Raw genomic sequence first — 17,500 nt, forward strand, 5'->3', positions numbered from 1 at the left:
CATCTCCTCCCTCCTGATGATATAAAGTCAGGCTCAGTCATCGTCTCCTCCTGATGATATAAAGTCAGGCTCAGTCATCGTCTCCTCCTGATGATATAAAGTCAGGCTCAGTCATCGTCTCCTCCTGATGATATAAAGTCAGGCTCAGCCATCGTCTCCTCCTGATGATATAAAGTCAGGCTCAGTCATCATCTCCTCCCTCCTGATGATATAAAGTCAGGCTCAGTCATCATCTCCTCCTGATGATATAAAGTCAGGCTCAGTCATCGTCTCCTCCTGATGATATAAAGTCAGGCTCAGTCATCGTCTCCTCCTGATGATATAAAGTCAGGCTCAGCCATCGTCTCCTCCTGATGACATAAAGTCAGGCTCAGTCATCGTCTCCTCCTGATGATATAAAGTCAGGCTCAGCCATCGTCTCCTCCTGATGATATAAAGTCAGGCTCAGTCATCATCTCCTCCTGATGATATAAAGTCAGGCTCAGTCATCGTCTCCTCCTGATGATATAAAGTCAGGCTCAGCCATCATCTCCTCCTGATGATATAAAGTCAGGCTCAGCCATCGTCTCCTCCTGATGATATAAAGTCAGGCTCAGCCATCGTCTCCTCCTGATGATATAAAGTCAGGTGAAGTCTCGTAGTCCACAGAACATTTCTGGAGCTTCACAGTAAAACAGAGTTGCAGCGTTCTGCTGAACAGCTGAAGCAGCTGGAGATGATTTAAACAGCAGATGTCTCCATGCAGCTCGTCTGCTGTGATCACAGAGATCACTACCTGATCTGAGGAGAAGTCATTTACACCCTGAAATCTTCACTGTAGCTGCTGAGCTAACAGTGTTAGCGTGCACCCGTCTGAAGTGGGTGCTCGAGCTGTAAATAACCTGGAGGGTGAGTAGATAGTAAGTGAATTATCAGTGTTGGGTGAACTGTTCCTTTAAGCTTTAGTAAGTGTTAAAAACAACAAACTTAGAGAAAGATTGTGTTTATAATGAACTAGTGTTCATCAGTCAGTTGTGCTTCACGTTCATCCACCAGCTCGCCCTTCACACCTCGTTACACAAAGGCAGTGACAGAAAGTAACTAATACATTTACTCAAGTACTTCAGTACAATTTTGAGGTAATCCTGTTTTAGTACTTACTTTCAGTACCAACATACTTATACTTCAGGAAGTCAGACTGAACATGTTTCCTCTCATTCATCCTCAGAGGAGGCTGAGAGCTTTAACACTGTCGAGTGTCAGAGCAGAAGAAGATAAATGTATTGAACATCAGCTCACAACCGTCCAAATCAATGAGCGATTGTTCTGCGTCTGCCGTCTGATCAGGAAGCAAATCATGAACTGAACTTTATCAGACGGAACGATTATCAGCTGTTCTGAATCAAACCTGATTATTATTATCATCATTTATTGTACTGTCAGAAGATAATATCGCGACTGTCTGATTGAACTTCTTCTATTAAAGCTTCAATAATGAGATGATGGTTCACATCTGCTCTCAAACACAAACTAAAGGCTGAAATTAAAGATGGAGATGAAGATAAGAGTTCAGTGAGAGAAGCAGACAAAAGATGCTTTGTGTCACAGCTGTCGTGTCATTTCACACGGTGACTCATTTATTTTATGTCTTTCACTGTTTAAAGTCCGTCTCTCACATTATATTTGCTTTATGAAGGAATCACTTCAGTCAGGACAAAACATTTTTACATTTTAATCTTGATTTTTAATTAAGATTTAAATGTATATATATATATAATATGTACAATTTAATTTAGTGTCTGTATGATGTCAGAAACCTCTGGGGGACGAGGTCAGAGGTCGACAGCTGTGACAAATCACAAAATCATTTCTGTGATTCATGAAGCTCAAACTGTACTGCTGCTGGTCTGTGGGCAGAGAAGAGCCAACAATCACTGAATTTAAGGAGAAAATGACCTGATACAAGAGAAAGTATCTGTTGACGGAGAGAAGAGAAATCTTAAAGTCACTGATCGTATTCAACATTTGAAATAACCGGACAAAAACTACTGAGTGAAACCTGGATGGAGGACGGGTCGGCCCCGAACGGACCTCATTCACTTTTGGTATACTTGCTTTAACATTGTGTTTTTCTACATCTTCATTAATTTCTCAGGGGATAATCATGAATCATGAAGAACAAGATCAGACATAATTAGGAAACTATTGCCAGATCAGACTGGAAATACACTGAATATCAAATCTTTCTTATTTAAATGTGTTTTCATACTTAATCTTAGCAACCTGCAAACTGAGGCTAAGAAAAGGAGAAATCTCATTTGAGTGGAAGATTTGCACAGTCGTGTCCTGTGTCAGGCCGTTTATTGAAGGTTTTTTTTGTTGGTGAGAGAAATGTGTCGTATGTCACATGTTGTAATGTGGTTTCTTACTTCTTACCAGTAAATTGCTCAATTTTCTGATTTCCTGGCTAATGGAGATTAAAGACACATTGCTGATCAGTTTTATATCATGAGTTCAGGTAGAATCGAAACAACAAATGTGATTCCTGATGGTTAAATCCTGTAAATCATGAAGGTGAGATCAATGTTGGTTTGTGGTTGAATCAGTAAAAATATCATGAAAATCATTTTATTTTGTTGTTTGTGGTTTTTTCTCTCGTCTCTCGTTTGTATTCGACTTCTTGCTGCTTTGAATTATGAGTTTGAATCTTTAGAGCTAAACTGTGTTTGTGAGGTGGTTTTAAACTTTAAACATATAAAGAAATAAAACCGAATGAAATTAATCTGAATGTTGTGTTGTGACAACACCGTTCCTGTGGTTAGAAAACATCTGGCTCTGTCTCCACAAACAGCTGGAAAATGTCCCGACGTCTTGTTACAAACATCCAGTGGTTTCACGCTGGTGTCTGACTGTTCATCCAACACAGGATACTACATTTCCCATACAGCAACTGGGATGTGTCTTTCATTAGAGCGTCCTCACAGACAGACGAGGACAACAGTGTTTAAAATCAAAACGTCTTCATCTGCCCTCCAAACTCTCCCTCCGTCCGTCCTGGTCCCTCCTCTGTCTCCGTCCCTCCTCCATTACCACTGATTGTCTTCGCCCAGTTACTGACCCGTTCCCAATTACCGTTAATGTCTCCTTGGTGAAGGTTAGGCCGGCAGGAAACAGGATTTATGGGTCAGTCTGTCACTTCCTGCCTCACTGACGGTCGGCCCGTCACCACCTGAGCAGGTGGATTAGTTTAACATTCACCCCTCTGATAGGACTTCCTGTCCCACTCAGCTGAGACGCTTCATCAGTGCAAACACACCAACAACATCCTGGTGATTAACATTCACTGATGATGTTTATCTGATGTCTCACATCGATCATCAGACGCTGACATCGCTGCCGTCAGGTCTTCAGTCTGTGGAAGCACTGAACTGTTTCAGCATGCAGGAGGAGGGACGGCGGCTGGAGAGACTGAAGCAGAGGTTTGGTTTGTCTGATTTTTTCATTTGAGAAAAGTTTATCTTAAAGACGTCCTCTTCCCGGTGCGAACTACTGAGCAGCTGGGCTCCTCGTAATTCAGCATGAGCTCGCCTGAACACTTAAAAATGTGTCGCTATCATTCTGGATCATGTGTAAAATTAGGCTGGTAATGATCTCTGGTCAGTGAATGAGGGTGATTCACCAGCATCTCCATGAAAACATGGTGGCACTACATCATAACAGTTACTTTAACTCAGAGATAAAAATAAAAACGAAACGTTTGGAGTCTGCATGCTGAATCATTGTTTCTGTTTTTTCTTCATCTTTGTTTGTTCGTACACAAAGTACAGGATTAAAAATGCGTCTTCATGATATCAGAAGCAGGTCGTCTGATTATTGAGTTCTGTCCGTCTTTTTAATGAAATAAGTGTTTCTCTGCTGAGCAACAGACAGAACTAACCAGTGAGCTAATTAGCCTGCTAATGATCAAAGGGCTGAAATAAGGCTGTTAACAGCTTGTGTTTGTTGAATGTGTGTATTAAAGGTTGTTTCATGTTTGTACGATCGATGTGATGATGTGATGATGTGATGATGGCTGAGTGACTTTAAATGAAGATTTCTTTCTTTGAGCAGCACAGAAGAGATTAAAGTAAACAATCAACATCTGCATCGGCCCGGAGGTTCACGGTCTCTCTGGTTTCTAATGATGCAATGAATAACATAAGAAACACATGAAGATCCCGTCGTCTCCGTGCTGCTTTATCTTCTGTGTGTGTTTTACAACGACGGGTCTGTTCAGGGTCGAAACCTCCGGACATCACAGTCAGTCCAGACTCTCATGATTTACAGTGATTGACAGTAGAGACGTCATCAACATGCAGTGACAGGCGAGTTATTCAGAAACAGGAGGTGAGCTTCATTTATTTTTCTGGACTAACAGAGTCTCCTCTGACTCCACATCTGGAGGTCTGATCTCCTCCTCTGACTCCACATCTGGAGGTCTGATCTCCTCCTCTGACTCCACATCTGGAGGTCTGATCTCCTCCTCTGACTCCACATCTGGAGGTAGTTTTTGTTCACTCACACACAGATGTATTGATTCGTGTTGCGATATCTGAAGCTGTTTTCCACCAATAAACTCATCAGTATTGTTCCACAGTTAGTGGGATGTGCAGAGGGACAGACAGCACGGCGGTCCGACTGGGACTGTTGCCATGGCGATGCGCTGCGAGGCTCCCACCCCGTTGACATCCCATTGCTCATTGCCGTGGCGACCTTTATCCAGGGATAAATCATTCAGCGGCGGCCCGTGGACACGACTTTAACGAGATTTTGTCACCTGGCTGAACAGCGAGAGCGGCCGTGTCCTCCTGCCCCGACACGCCGGCCCGATTCAATCAGAGCAGCCGGGAGGACCTCGACATCATCATAACGGGAGAAACTAGTGTGTGGAGATCTGACACACGGGGAATCATGGGAACAATCTCATCATCTGTGTTCAGATCTAAAGAGACGACCAGCCGAAAGAGGCACACGACGAACGACGGGACCCTGATCCGTCTGTTTAGAAGGAAAATTGATGTCAAAATATTTCTTTCTTCACATTCAGTGAGTTTATCTTGTCGACTCAGCAGTGAACTGACTGCTTTTACATCTCCAGCTGAAACTACAGGCCATCACCTCTGAGGTACACAGTGCTGTTAGGAGGCTAGCTGGTTAGCATGCTAACTTCAGTAGACACCTCTGTAACACAGAACAGAGACGTCAGTTCAGTTTTCACATATTTTAACTAAAATCCTGTCTTCATCTTACACTGGTCAGAAAACAGGAACGTTCTGGGGCTCACAGGCGACTGTGAGGCCGACAGCATTAACGCTAACGTGTAGATGACGACACTAAACGCAGCAGACGTATCATCTGAAGAGTTCACAGCAGCACTGAAGTATGTTGATTTGACAGCAGTGAGATGTTTACGGCTCAGAAACAGATGTGATGACTTGTTGTGTAGTGATTTATGTCACATGTTGACACGTGGGCGTCTTATTAGGCTTCGTCCTGACGCCTGAACACAAAACAGCCCATCAGTCAGAGTGATGCAGTCTCACTTCTGACTGAAACACTCATCCATCTCCATCTGTCAGAGGCAGGTTGTTTAAATATTCAGCTAACAGAGGCTGCAGGCGTCATTACACACACAACAACATCCTGATGTCCTGAGGGTGGAGCTGCAGGAGAGATCAGGGGTCGCTCAAATCTAAGAAGCAGACGGCAGGAACGTCTGCAGGATCTGAGGGTAAAATATTTACAGCCTACCACATGGAGATGTGTAGTTTTGTGTAGTTCTGTCCTGATGGAGCAGGAAAGCATCCCCTCCATGTTTAGTCTCGTTACAGAAGTTCATTTAACTTGTTTCAGAACGTGAGACTTCCTGTCGACATCCAACAGCTACATGATAAAATACTGCAGGTTTTGTTTTGGAGCCAGAGGTGAAACACTTAGTTCCCTTCACACGCTTCATGTGATGAAGAGGATCTGTCAGCATGGTCCAGCAGATATTATCACAACGGGCTAAATAAATGAGTAACAACATATAAATGTTATTTCTGAGACAGAGCTGCAACGATTAATCGATCACTTGTCGAGTATTAAATCAAACAAACTATTTTGATAGTCGAAGTTAAATTTCAAGAAAAAATACGTCTTCTGATGTCAGCTTGTTAAATATGAACATTTTCTGGTGTCTTTCCTCGATGACAATAAACTGAATCAGACAAAACAAAACGTTTGAGGATTAAACACTCGATTAATGCAGAAGATAATAACCAACATTGAAAATAATGGTTAGTTGCAGTCAAGGTCTCGATAAAAGTATCTGAAGACATGAAAAGTTTCAGGCCTTGTGTCCTCTGGGTCCAAATCTAATGCAACAGAACATAAACCTGTATTTTATGAGTGTGTTGACACAGACTCTGGTCTGAAGCGTCTGAGCAGACAAACCAACGTCACTGTTTTATCTTTTCCACGCAGCTTCATGCACAGAGAAGCAGAAACACGTCCTGATTAATATCTGTGCTCGTCTCTGTGATGTGACTCACATCTGATGTTTTCTGCTGCAACAATCTGCATCATCACATCCCCTGATACAAAACAACCTACATACACGCTGTGATCTCCCGACGTCTGCTGCCTGACTGCAGCTCCTGTAGAGTCATGACTCTCATCCTGCCTCCTCCCTCCTGCCTCCTCCCTCCTGCCTCCTCCCTCTCCGCCCTCCGCCCTCCTGCCTCCTCCCTCCTGCCTCCTGCCTCCTCCCTCCTGCCTCCTGCCTCCGCCCTCCTGCCTCCTCCCTCCTCCCTCCTGCCTGCTGCCTCCTCCCTCCTGCCTCCTGCCTCCTCCCTCCTGCCTCCTCCCTCTTGCCTCCTCCCTCCTGCCTCCTGCCTCCTCCCTCCTGCCTCCTCCCTCCTGCCTCCTCCCTCTTGCCTCCTCCCTCCTGCCTCCTCCCTCCTGCCTCCTGCCTCCTCCCTCCTGCCTCCTCCCTCCTGCATCCTCCCTCCTGCCCCCTGCCTCCTGCATCCTCCCTCCTGCCCCCTGCCTCCTGCCTCCTGCCTCCTCCCTCCTGCATCCTCCCTCCTGCCCCCTGCCTCCTGCCCCCTCCCTCCTGCCTCCTGCCTCCTGCCATCTGCCTCCTCCCTCCTGCCTCCTCCCTCCTCCCTGCTGCCTCCTCCCTCCTGCCTCCTCCCTCCTGCCTCCTCCCTCCTGCATCCTGCCTCCTCCCTCCTCCCTCCTGCCTCCTCCCTCCTCCCTCCTGCATCCTCCCTCCTCCCTCCTGCCTCCTCCCTCCTCCCTCCTGCCTCCTCCCTCCTGCATCCTGCCTCCTCCCTCCTCCCTCCTGCCTCCTCCCTCCTCCCTCCTGCCTCCTCCCTCCTGCCTCCTCCCTCCTGCCTCCTGCATCCTGCCTCCTCCCTCCTGCCTCCTGCCTCCTCCCTCCTGCCTCCTGCCTCCTGTCTCCTGCATCCTGCCTCCTCCCTCCTGCATCCTGCCTCCTCCCTCCTGCCTCCTCCCTCCTGCATCCTGCCTCCTCCCTCCTCCCTCCTCCCTCCTGCCTCCTCCCTCCTCCCTCCTGCATCCTGCCTCCTCCCTCCTCCCTCCTCCCTCCTGCATCCTGCCTCCTCCCTCCTCCCTCCTCCCTCCTCCCTCCTGCCTCCTGATGCTGAGGTCTCTTACTGTCTCTCATGTTGATCTCTTATTGAATTAAGAGAAAAGCTTCACAGCTTTAAATATTCATGTCAGTGTGACTCAAACCTCATTCAGACGGGATCAACATTACAGGAGGAGTCTTCACTGAGCTGCTCGGTCGTTTAACTCATCATTCAGGACGACATTTAAACCCCAGTGAGACTCCAGGGCCCGACTCTGCTCCGTAGCTGCTGAGCTAAAAGCGTTAGCACACGAGCTCGACCCAACATCGAGGGTTAAATAACGTCTCCTCAGATCAGGTAGTGATCTCTGTGATCGCAGCAGACGAGCTGCATGGAGACATCTGATGTTCAAATCATCTCCAGCTGCTTCAGGTGTTCAGCAGAACGCTGCAACTCTGTTTTACTGTGAAGCTCCAGAAATGTTCTGTGGACTACGAGACTTCACCTGACTTTATATCATCAGGAGGAGATGATGACTGAGCCTGACTTTATATCATCAGGAGGAAACGATGACTGAGCCTGACTTTATATCATCGGGAGGAGACGATGACTGAGCCTGACTTTATATCATCAGGAGGAGACGATGGCTGAGCCTGACTTTATATCATCAGGAGGAGACGATGGCTGAGCCTGACTTTATATCATCAGGAGGAGACGATGACTGAGCCTGACTTTATATCATCAGGAGGAGACGATGACTGAGCCTGACTTTATATCATCAGGAGGAGACGATGACTGAGCCTGACTTTATATCATCAGGAGGAGACGATGACTGAGCCTGACTTTATATCATCAGGAGGAGACGATGACTGAGCCTGACTTTATATCATCAGGAGGAGACGATGGCTGAGCCTGACTTTATATCATCAGGAGGAGATGATGGCTGAGCCTGACTTTATATCATCAGGAGGAGACGATGGCTGAGCCTGACTTTATATCATCAGGAGGAGATGATGGCTCCATAAATCCACTACACTCCTCATGTGCAGAATCTGCCTTAGAAACATCATGATTTTAAGTTTTATTCAGTATCAGAGTAATCCACGGTCAGTCGTTGGTTTTAAGTGTTTGAGTAATTTATTTTCTTCTTTCTTTTCCGTTTTAAAACGAGTCTCCAGCTACTTGAGTTTACATTTCTAGGTGAACTGCTCCTTTAACAATCTGTGCTTCACACACAGAGCTGATTAAAGTCAGAACATGTTCACCTGAAGTCTTTTCCCTCGTTTATCTTCATTTTTTTCTTTCGTTCGTTTTTCTTGTTACTTGCTGTTTCAGGTAAAACAGCAGACGTTGCTCCGGTGAATGAAAACACTGGTAAACTGTGTAGATAGCGAGGAGAACGATATCCAGAGTGATTCAGAGTCCTGGTCGGCCTGCAGTTTAAATCCTGGCAGGCCGGTTTAGTCTCTCTGTCAGACGTGTGAGGCTTTGGTCTTAATGAGACTTCAGTAACATACACCACACCTGCTGGCTTCAAAGCTGCAGATCAATCCCTGCAGGAGGAGGAGGAGAGTTTAATCTCCTGCTGCAGTGATTCTCAGTCCTCAGCTCCTCTCGTGTCTCCGGCGAGTGAAGGACGTCTCCTCCTGCCGGCTTTCATCGACTCCAAATTCAGCCACGTGTTAAACTGAGATGTTTGACGCTGAACACACTCTTCTGTCTCGGCTGCCTGTGACTCCGTCTTCACATCAGACAGCAGCTTTTAATTTGGACCTTGAAGTTTCAGGATGACTGTCGTCTGCAGCAGAGAGCCTCTGCTTTGTTTCCTGTGAGTCAGAGCCGACTGCAGCTAAAAGCTCTCAGGGTGGAAACGTCTGACTGCATCAAATCATATCGTACAGTGAAGGTTCGGTGACAAGTTACAGCCTGAGACACGATCTGACTCTTGTTCCACTTCATGCCGGTGGATTTTCCCTGAAGACTCGATGCCACTGATTGGCTCTTAAGCCCCTTCGCTGCTGCACTAAATCATTCTGTGTCTACCAGGTGGTGGAAACGCCTCAAAACAAGCTAACAGACACATCACACTCACTGATTATCACTTTACTCGGTTGAACAGCTGCCTGCCTGCAGAGCAACTGGATCATCTCACTGGAGTCTAGTTCAGTCAGTCACAGTCAGAGGTGCTGAGTGGTCGAGTCTATATACTGACGTCATAGTAAACAGTGCAGCAGTCATGTTTATTGTGTCCATTTGACAGGCCAGGTAAACTTATAACTAATAGTTATCAACAATAAATAACAATGTTTGAGACTAAAGCCACGTCAGCTACAGCACGGAGGTGAAAAGTCCCCAGACTCCCTTAACAAATGTGTCAGTTTAGTGAGTTGTTGAGTTGGAGACACTTTATAAACTGTGTGAAACTCTGTCTCTGACTGATTCTGACTTATTTGTTCCTTCTTGTAAATTCAGCAAATGTTCTTCATGAACTTCTTTCTGTCTTTGAGCAGAAACATGGAGTCTGTTTGTCTCAGAGATGGACGGGTTGACTTTCAGCTTCATGATCAGAGTCAGTTTTTATCTCCTGTGGACACTTCTGTTGTTATTCTCACGCTCGTCTACAGCTTTTCTCTCTGCATCAGACTTTTCTATGAATTGATGGTTTAATAATGCCTCATTTCAGGAGCGCTGCATCCTCCTCAGCTCTCCTCGTTCCCGTGTCCAAGGTCAAATCAATATCCGCTGTCTGGTTTGGTCAACTCAGAGGTTCAACACTAAAATATGTGTTTTTCTCCCAAAGACACTTCTGAAAAGTGAAGCCAATGTGGAAGTGCTTTAAAACTGCATTCTTTCTCATTTAATATTTTACTGACATGATGAAGCTGCTGCTGAGGGGAAACGCTCACAATGTGACCAAACCAGCGCGACCTAAAACACAGTTTTATAAAAAGTCCCCAGTTAGACTGAAGCAGGAATAACAGGAGTGACGCTACGCTTGAAGAGCAACAGAAGAAGTTAGCGGGTCAACGAGCTGCAGCTCAACTTACATTTGCAGTGAAGTAATCAACAAGTTGCTGGTGAATCTCCAGTCGTCAGACGGGTGTTACTCATCTTTCAGGTCAACGTTCATCTTCAGGAAAATCATCAAGTCCATATTTAAACTGGAGCTTCTCTTTATTAGAGCATGAAGTGGACTATTGTTTACTTCTGCTTTCCAAAACTGGACATCATCCAGGCTGGGCATGCAGCAACATAAATCCATGGTTTTACAGATGTGTTGACTTGTTACTGTCCAGCTGCAGATGTTTGTTCGACGGCAGCCATGTCAGTTTCCTTCTGGAAGCTTCCAGCTGCTGCAGCATCAGGACACCTGCAGCTTCTCTTTCTGGAAGGTGACATTTTACCTGTTTCATTGTTTTCAGTTTTCTCTGATTTGTTCTATTCTCGTCTCAGTCTCTGCCGCTGCGATGACCCAATTTCAGCGCGAGGATCAATATGGTTTCATCTGATCAAATCAGTCACAGAGGGAATCCAGTCGGAGCTGGTGGTGGAGCGTCTCTGCCGGCTGAATCAGACGTCTTCAGTGATGTGAGAGCACTTTTCCCTCCATCAGCAGCGTGTGACAGGCTGTGAACGCTGTTGTATTCAAAGAAAAGAAGCTTCTGACCCAATAAAAGTAAAAAACTCCTCAGCTCGTCTTCCACAGGTCGGCTCCGGTGGCTCAGGGATTTGGTGATGAGGTTTGGCAGCATTTTAATTGAAAAGAGACTTTGTGCTTGAGAAACTCTTCACGTCCTGCGGTCCCTGAACACATCGCTCCCCGTCTGCCCGCCTCTACCTGCTTAGAAAAACCCTCCTGTGACATCAGCACGTCTGCCGGGTCTGAACGGATCCTCCGTCCTCAAACAGTCCGGATCATTTCAGGGAAACAACAATCGCTCTCATATAATTATACGTTACACACTTCAGTCCAACTCCAACCTGTGCAAGCTTTGTTATTACACAACGCGCTTAAAGGACTATTCCACCTGTATTCTGTCTGCTACAGGTGTTTACAGGTGAAGATCACCCTGACGGACGCTGTTCTTGTTTCAGCTCATCTCTAACAGGTGAGGAGCTCAAACACACTGAACTTTCCTGACCTTCAGTCTGAGTGTGCACTAAAGGCATCGTACTACTATCTGAGGAAGATTTAAAGTTTCCCAGCATGCCTTGCAGTCCTACCTGAGCAGGATGAGTTTCACCTTGGCGGCGGCGCTCTTAATGATGGCTGATGCATTCTGGTGACTCCGCCCATAAAGAATCTGGTTGTTAATCTGACAGAAGAAGAGACACATGCAGAAATATTATTATTATTTCCATAAACAGACAGTGATACATTTGTTCTGGTGTCACAGTGAGATGATTTCAACGACACGAGACTGAATTTATAGAATCAGAATAAGAAATAATATATTGACGATCTCAGGTGGAAACAAGACTAAAGAAGCAGTGATCAGTTCAGTTGTAGCTGTTTATATTAAAACATGTTGCTCAAAATATTGTCAAATTCTGTTTAACGTTGGAGATTTATTAAGCAAGTAAAAATGTGGGAGGAGTTAGTTTAATTAGTTTAACAGTAAAAACTATTAAAAAAAGGAGGATGAAGGAGGAGAACAATGAGAAGAACAAGGAGGAGGAGAAAGAGGAGAAGCTGGAGGAGGGAACGCGAAGAAGAAGGAGGAGGAGGAGAAAGAGGAGAAAGAGGAGAAAGAGAAGGACAACAAAGAAGAAGGCGACAATGAGGATGAAGAAGAAGAAGCAGCAGAAGAAGAACTCACATTCAGACACGTTTAATTCAGATAAACATTAAATGAAGCTGTGAGGCCGTAAACTAATGATTAAGAAGCTTCCAGCACCTCCAAATGTTAAATCAATACCTCACACACACGCACGCACGCACGCACGCACGCACGCACGCACGCACGCACGCACGCACGCACGCACACACACACACACACACGCACGTTCATTATGTTTATGTTATACATGAATCTGATGTTCAAACATACATGTGGACAGATCAAATCATTCTGCGTGTCAGTGTGTGTATCAGTGTGTGTGTCAATGTGTGTGTGTGTGTGTGTGTGTGTGTGTGTCAATGTGTGTGTGTGTGTGTCAGTGTGTGTGTCAATGTGTGTGTGTCAGTGTGTGTGTGTGTGTGTGTGTGTGTGTCAGTGTGTGTGTGTGTGTGTGTCAGTGTGTGTGTTGTAATTGTCCAGGCTCCTCGGCTGAACATCAATTTTTCATGGACTGTGTGACACAGCTGTAATGAGGAGGAGGCGAGCAGAGATCTCAGAGTCTGTTTAATATTTATGTGGAGAAATTGGAAACCCCCTCACACACACACACACACACACACACACACACACACACACACACACACACACACACACACACACACACTTACTGTTTATTGATATTTTCAGATGATGTGATGTTGTCTCACCTGCAGCTGTTTTATGATGCAATATAATGTAAAAACAATGTGAGTGAGATGTGAAGCTGAAACACACACACACACACACACACACACACACACACACACACACACGTGTGAAACATCAGATTTTCAGGCTCCATGTTGGAGACAGTTCAGGGGGAGGTGAACGTTGACCTGCAGCACCACAGGGCTGCCGTCAGTATTAAATCATGAATGATGATCTAATATTGATGAATAATAATGATGTTCTATTAAACAGGCGACCGTCTTTGACCGGCTGCACACTGCTGCTCTGGGCTCAACGCTAACCACATCCACGATGCTAATAATGCTAAGCATGAGTAATCTTTACCATGTTCACCATCCTAGTTAGCATGCTAACATTAGCTAATCATCAGCTGAGCTGATGTGAATGACATCAGTTCTGCAGGTGTTTGATCATGAACCAAATTATTGGACACGTTAACATGTTGACCTGATGGTTCACACCTGGTATTACACACATCCTGTCAGGTGACCACCATGTTTCTACTCAAAGACAGAAAGAAGTTCACGTAGAACATTTGCTGAATTTACAAGAAGGAACAAATCAGTCAGAATCAGTCAGAGACAGAGTTTCACACAGTTTATAAAGTGTCTCCAACTCAACAACTCACTAAACTGACACATTTGTTAAGGGAGTCTGGTGATGTGGTGGTGACTGGTTCAATGGTTGGATCAGTTCAAACATCTTGTCTCACAGAGGACACCAGGTCTGAACGTAATGTAAGTATATGATGTAATGTTGATGTGATGTGATGTAACAGTGTCGGTGATGATGTCAGCTGGTCTCACCTCCAGCAGCTCGTCTCCGACCTGGATGCGTCCGTCCCGAGCAGCCGGTCCTCCCGGATGGAGTCCCACCACGAAGATGCTGAGCCGGGAACGATCTCTGTTTCCCGCCAGGCTGAGACCCAAACCCTGCCGCTCCTTCTCCAGCTCCACGCACAGCAGCTCCCCCCGAAGGTCTCCATAACGCTCACACCAACGCTCTGCAGGAGGAGGAGCAGAGTCAACAGAAGGTCCACGTATCACTGCTTCAGTCCTTCATGTCAATCATGATGGAATACAGTCCTGATATCCATACATTTCTAATATCCATACATTTCTAATATCCATAAACTTGTGGAGCTGATCTGTCTCAGATTACAGGAGGGGAAGTCCAGTCCTTCAGTTTTCATTAAGACTGATGAAAGAGATGCTGAGGGATCGCTGGTGGACAGAGACTAGACAGGAAGTGACATCATGACTTACTACACTTCTATAGGTCACAATGATAAAGACATAACGGAGCAGAGGGATGAGATGAAGAGGGTTTATTTCGAGTTTAGAGATCATCAGTGGCAACATGATGTGACTGTCGCTAAACTGGACGGGGAAGACACCGGCGACAGCTGCCTGTTCTGGATCTGCAACTGAATTCCCTGATTACTCATTCATTCATTCACTCACTCACTCACTCACTCACTCACTCACTCCACTGACCTCTCAGAAAATACTTAAATAAAAGAGTTTAAGCCTGGAACCAGCTGACAGCGACAGGTCTGTGTACACAAAGACTGAAGGACTACACATCCCATAAACCATTGCAAATGAGTCCTTTCCGACGACTTCCAGCTCACAAACATCCGGTCATGTCGCTTCAGAACATTTTTCTGATCGATCAAAGGCGACTTTAAACATGTCCATGGTCACAGGACAGGAGGAGAGAGGAGGAGGTGGAGAGAGGAGGAGGAGAGGAGGAGAGAGAGGAGGAGAGGAGGAGGAGAGGAGAGGGGAGAGAGAGGAGGAGGAGAGAGAGGAGGAGAGAGAGGAGGTGGGGAGAGGAGGAGGAGAGGAGGAGAGAGAGGAGGAGAGAGAGGAGGTGGGGAGAGGAGGAGGAGAGGAGGAGAGAGAGGAGGAGAGGAGAGGAGGGGGGAGAGAAAGGAGAGGAGAGAGAGGAGGAGAGAGAGGAGGAGAGGAGAGGGGAGAGAGAAGGAGGAGGAGAGGAGGAGGAGGTGGAGAGAGAGGAGAGGAGAGAGGAGGGGAGAGAGGAGGAGGAGAGGAGGAGAGAGAGGAGGAGAGGAGAGGAGGGGGGAGAGAAAGGAGAGGAGAGAGAGGAGGAGAGAGAGGAGGAGAGGAGAGGGGAGAGAGAAGGAGGAGGAGAGGAGGAGGAGGTGGAGAGAGAGGAGAGGAGAGAGGAGGGGAGAGAGAAGGAGGAGGAGAGAGGAGGAGGAGAGGAGGAGAGAGAGGAGGTGGAGAGAGGAGGAGGAGAGAGGAGGAGGAGAGAGGAGGAGGAGAGAGAGGAGGAGAGAGAGGAGGAGAGAGAGGAGGAGAGGAGGAGAGAGAGGAGGTGGAGAGAGGAGGAGGAGAGAGGAGGAGGAGAGAGGAGGAGGAGAGAGAGGAGGAGAGAGAGGAGGAGAGAGGAGGAGGAGAGGAGAGGAGAGAGAGGAGGAGAGAGAGGAGGAGAGGAGGAGAGAGGAGGAGGAGAGGAGGAGAGAGAGGAGGTGGAGAGAGGAGGAGGAGAGAGGAGGAGGAGAGAGGAGGAGGAGAGAGAGGAGGAGAGAGAGGAGGAGAGAGGAGGAGGAGAGGAGAGGAGAGAGAGGAGGAGAGAGAGAGGAGCATTAAAGCTGGTGTCAGACTGAACGCTGCCTAACAGGCCGTGAAATAAACAACAAACAGAAACGTGAGTGAAATATAAAGGTGACATTAAAAAGCATGGTGAGTCTGACGGAGGGACAGAAACACACAGAGCTCGTTAGGGTCTAAAGTTCAGAGGTCACAGAGATCACAGAGGTCACAGAGATCACATGACTCGTGACCTTCTCCTCAAACTAAAGAGGAGGCGGAGTCTCTTTGTTCCTGGACGGCTGCAGCTGTGAAGATATGAAGGTTTGTCAGTGACGGCTGTGATGTGAACACAGACATCAGCTCTGCTCGAGGATTTAAAGGTCACAGCAGTTATCACAACAACCAGCGTCACCTGAACTGTTCACTGACTCAACAGAGACCGTCAGCTCCCACTGAGGGAGACACGAGACACCTGCTGCCAGAAGGAGACTAACGGTCCTGGTCACTGAGCGTCTGAGGGACGGGAAGGAAGTCTGTTTATACACCTTTAATAAAGTCTGCTTTGTGGAGGAGGAAGAGGAGGTGGAGGAGGAAGAGGAGGTGGAGGAGGAGGAGGAGGAAGAGGAAGAGGAAGAGGAGGTGGAGGTGGAGGAGGAAGAGGAGGAAGATGAAGAGGAGGAGATGAGATGTCATGTGAGGTAATGATGACAAATGTAGAGAGAGGCGATGGAGCGAGACTGATGGAGAATGAAGACAGAGGGAGGAGATAAAACACACACACACACACACACACACACACACACACACACACACACACACACACACACACACACACACACACACAGCTCTGTGAACCTGTAGAGATGGTGAGGACTTTGTTTGTAATAATCAGCTGATCCACAGTAAATTGTAAATATTGATCAGTGCAGCTTTAAATCACAAAAACACTTCAGTGTTCTTCTTCTTCCTTAAAATGATCGATTAACGATCCTGCTGACTGAGTGCAGCACGGAGCATCATTTACAGTCAGTATGAAGAAGTGTCGATCTTTCAAAGTACTTGAATGTTACATTTTTGTGATCTTACACATTTCTGTTTGTCCGTCTGAACTCTGTTCACAGGAGGGACGTTCAAATGTTTTAATCTGCAGGTTCACACATTTAGTTTGGTTCTTACCATCTTTCTTCATCACAGCTTCTTAATATGAGCCTGAAAACTCACCCAAGTTACAAAGAGGAAACCCAAATTTCAGATAAAAAATAAAGCATGCAAGCAAAAAGTGTTTATAAATGAGTTTATAAAAAATAAGCTTAAATTAACAAATTACAAAGAAATGACAAATGAAGTGTTTTAAAAAGTGATTTCAGTTAAGTGACTGTCGTCTGTGCGACTCAGTCGTCTCGTCTCGTTTGATGAAGAGTCAGACGTGACTTCAGTCTGAGGCTTCAGTGTGATTGGACCTGACGGACCGACAGCAGAGACGTGATGCACACACTTTAACTTGAGGCTGAGAGACTGAGCTGAGGGCAGGACTCATTACGGAAGAAAAACTCCACCGACTGGATCGATGAGATTCACGAGCTGAAGAATGAAAGATATTAACCTCAGCAGGAAACAAGAGACGACGTCTCCGTTCAGCTCAGACGGAAAAATAACAGAGTCTGAAGAGGAAAGTTGAAAAGAGAAGAAAGTGATCACTGAGTCTGTGGTCAGCTGGTGTTCAGGTTAAAATCTGCCCTCAAAAAGTCAAGACAAACTGATTAACTGCATTTTCTGGAGAAGTTCACCACATTAAACAAACACAAATGTGGAAAATTTCTGCAGAAAAATGTAA

General features: G+C 46.2%; 1 protein-coding gene across 1 annotated transcript in view; it reads right to left on the reverse strand.

Annotated features, from left to right (window-relative positions):
- Positions 1 to 17,500, reverse strand: part of LOC311258707 (inaD-like protein) — a 42,274-nt gene that overhangs the window by 16,524 nt on the left and 8,250 nt on the right. The window contains exons 2-3 of the mRNA XM_084355242.1: positions 13,912 to 14,108; positions 11,820 to 11,911 (exon numbers count right to left, since the gene is read on the reverse strand). Of these exons, the coding sequence (XP_084211368.1) occupies positions 11,820 to 11,911; positions 13,912 to 14,108 (289 nt within the window). The remainder of the gene's footprint in view (positions 1 to 11,819; positions 11,912 to 13,911; positions 14,109 to 17,500) is intronic.

This window comes from Pagrus pagrus (genome assembly GCF_965226575.1).
Source record: "Pagrus pagrus genome assembly, chromosome: 6".
Taxonomy (NCBI): Eukaryota; Metazoa; Chordata; class Actinopteri; order Spariformes; family Sparidae; genus Pagrus; species Pagrus pagrus.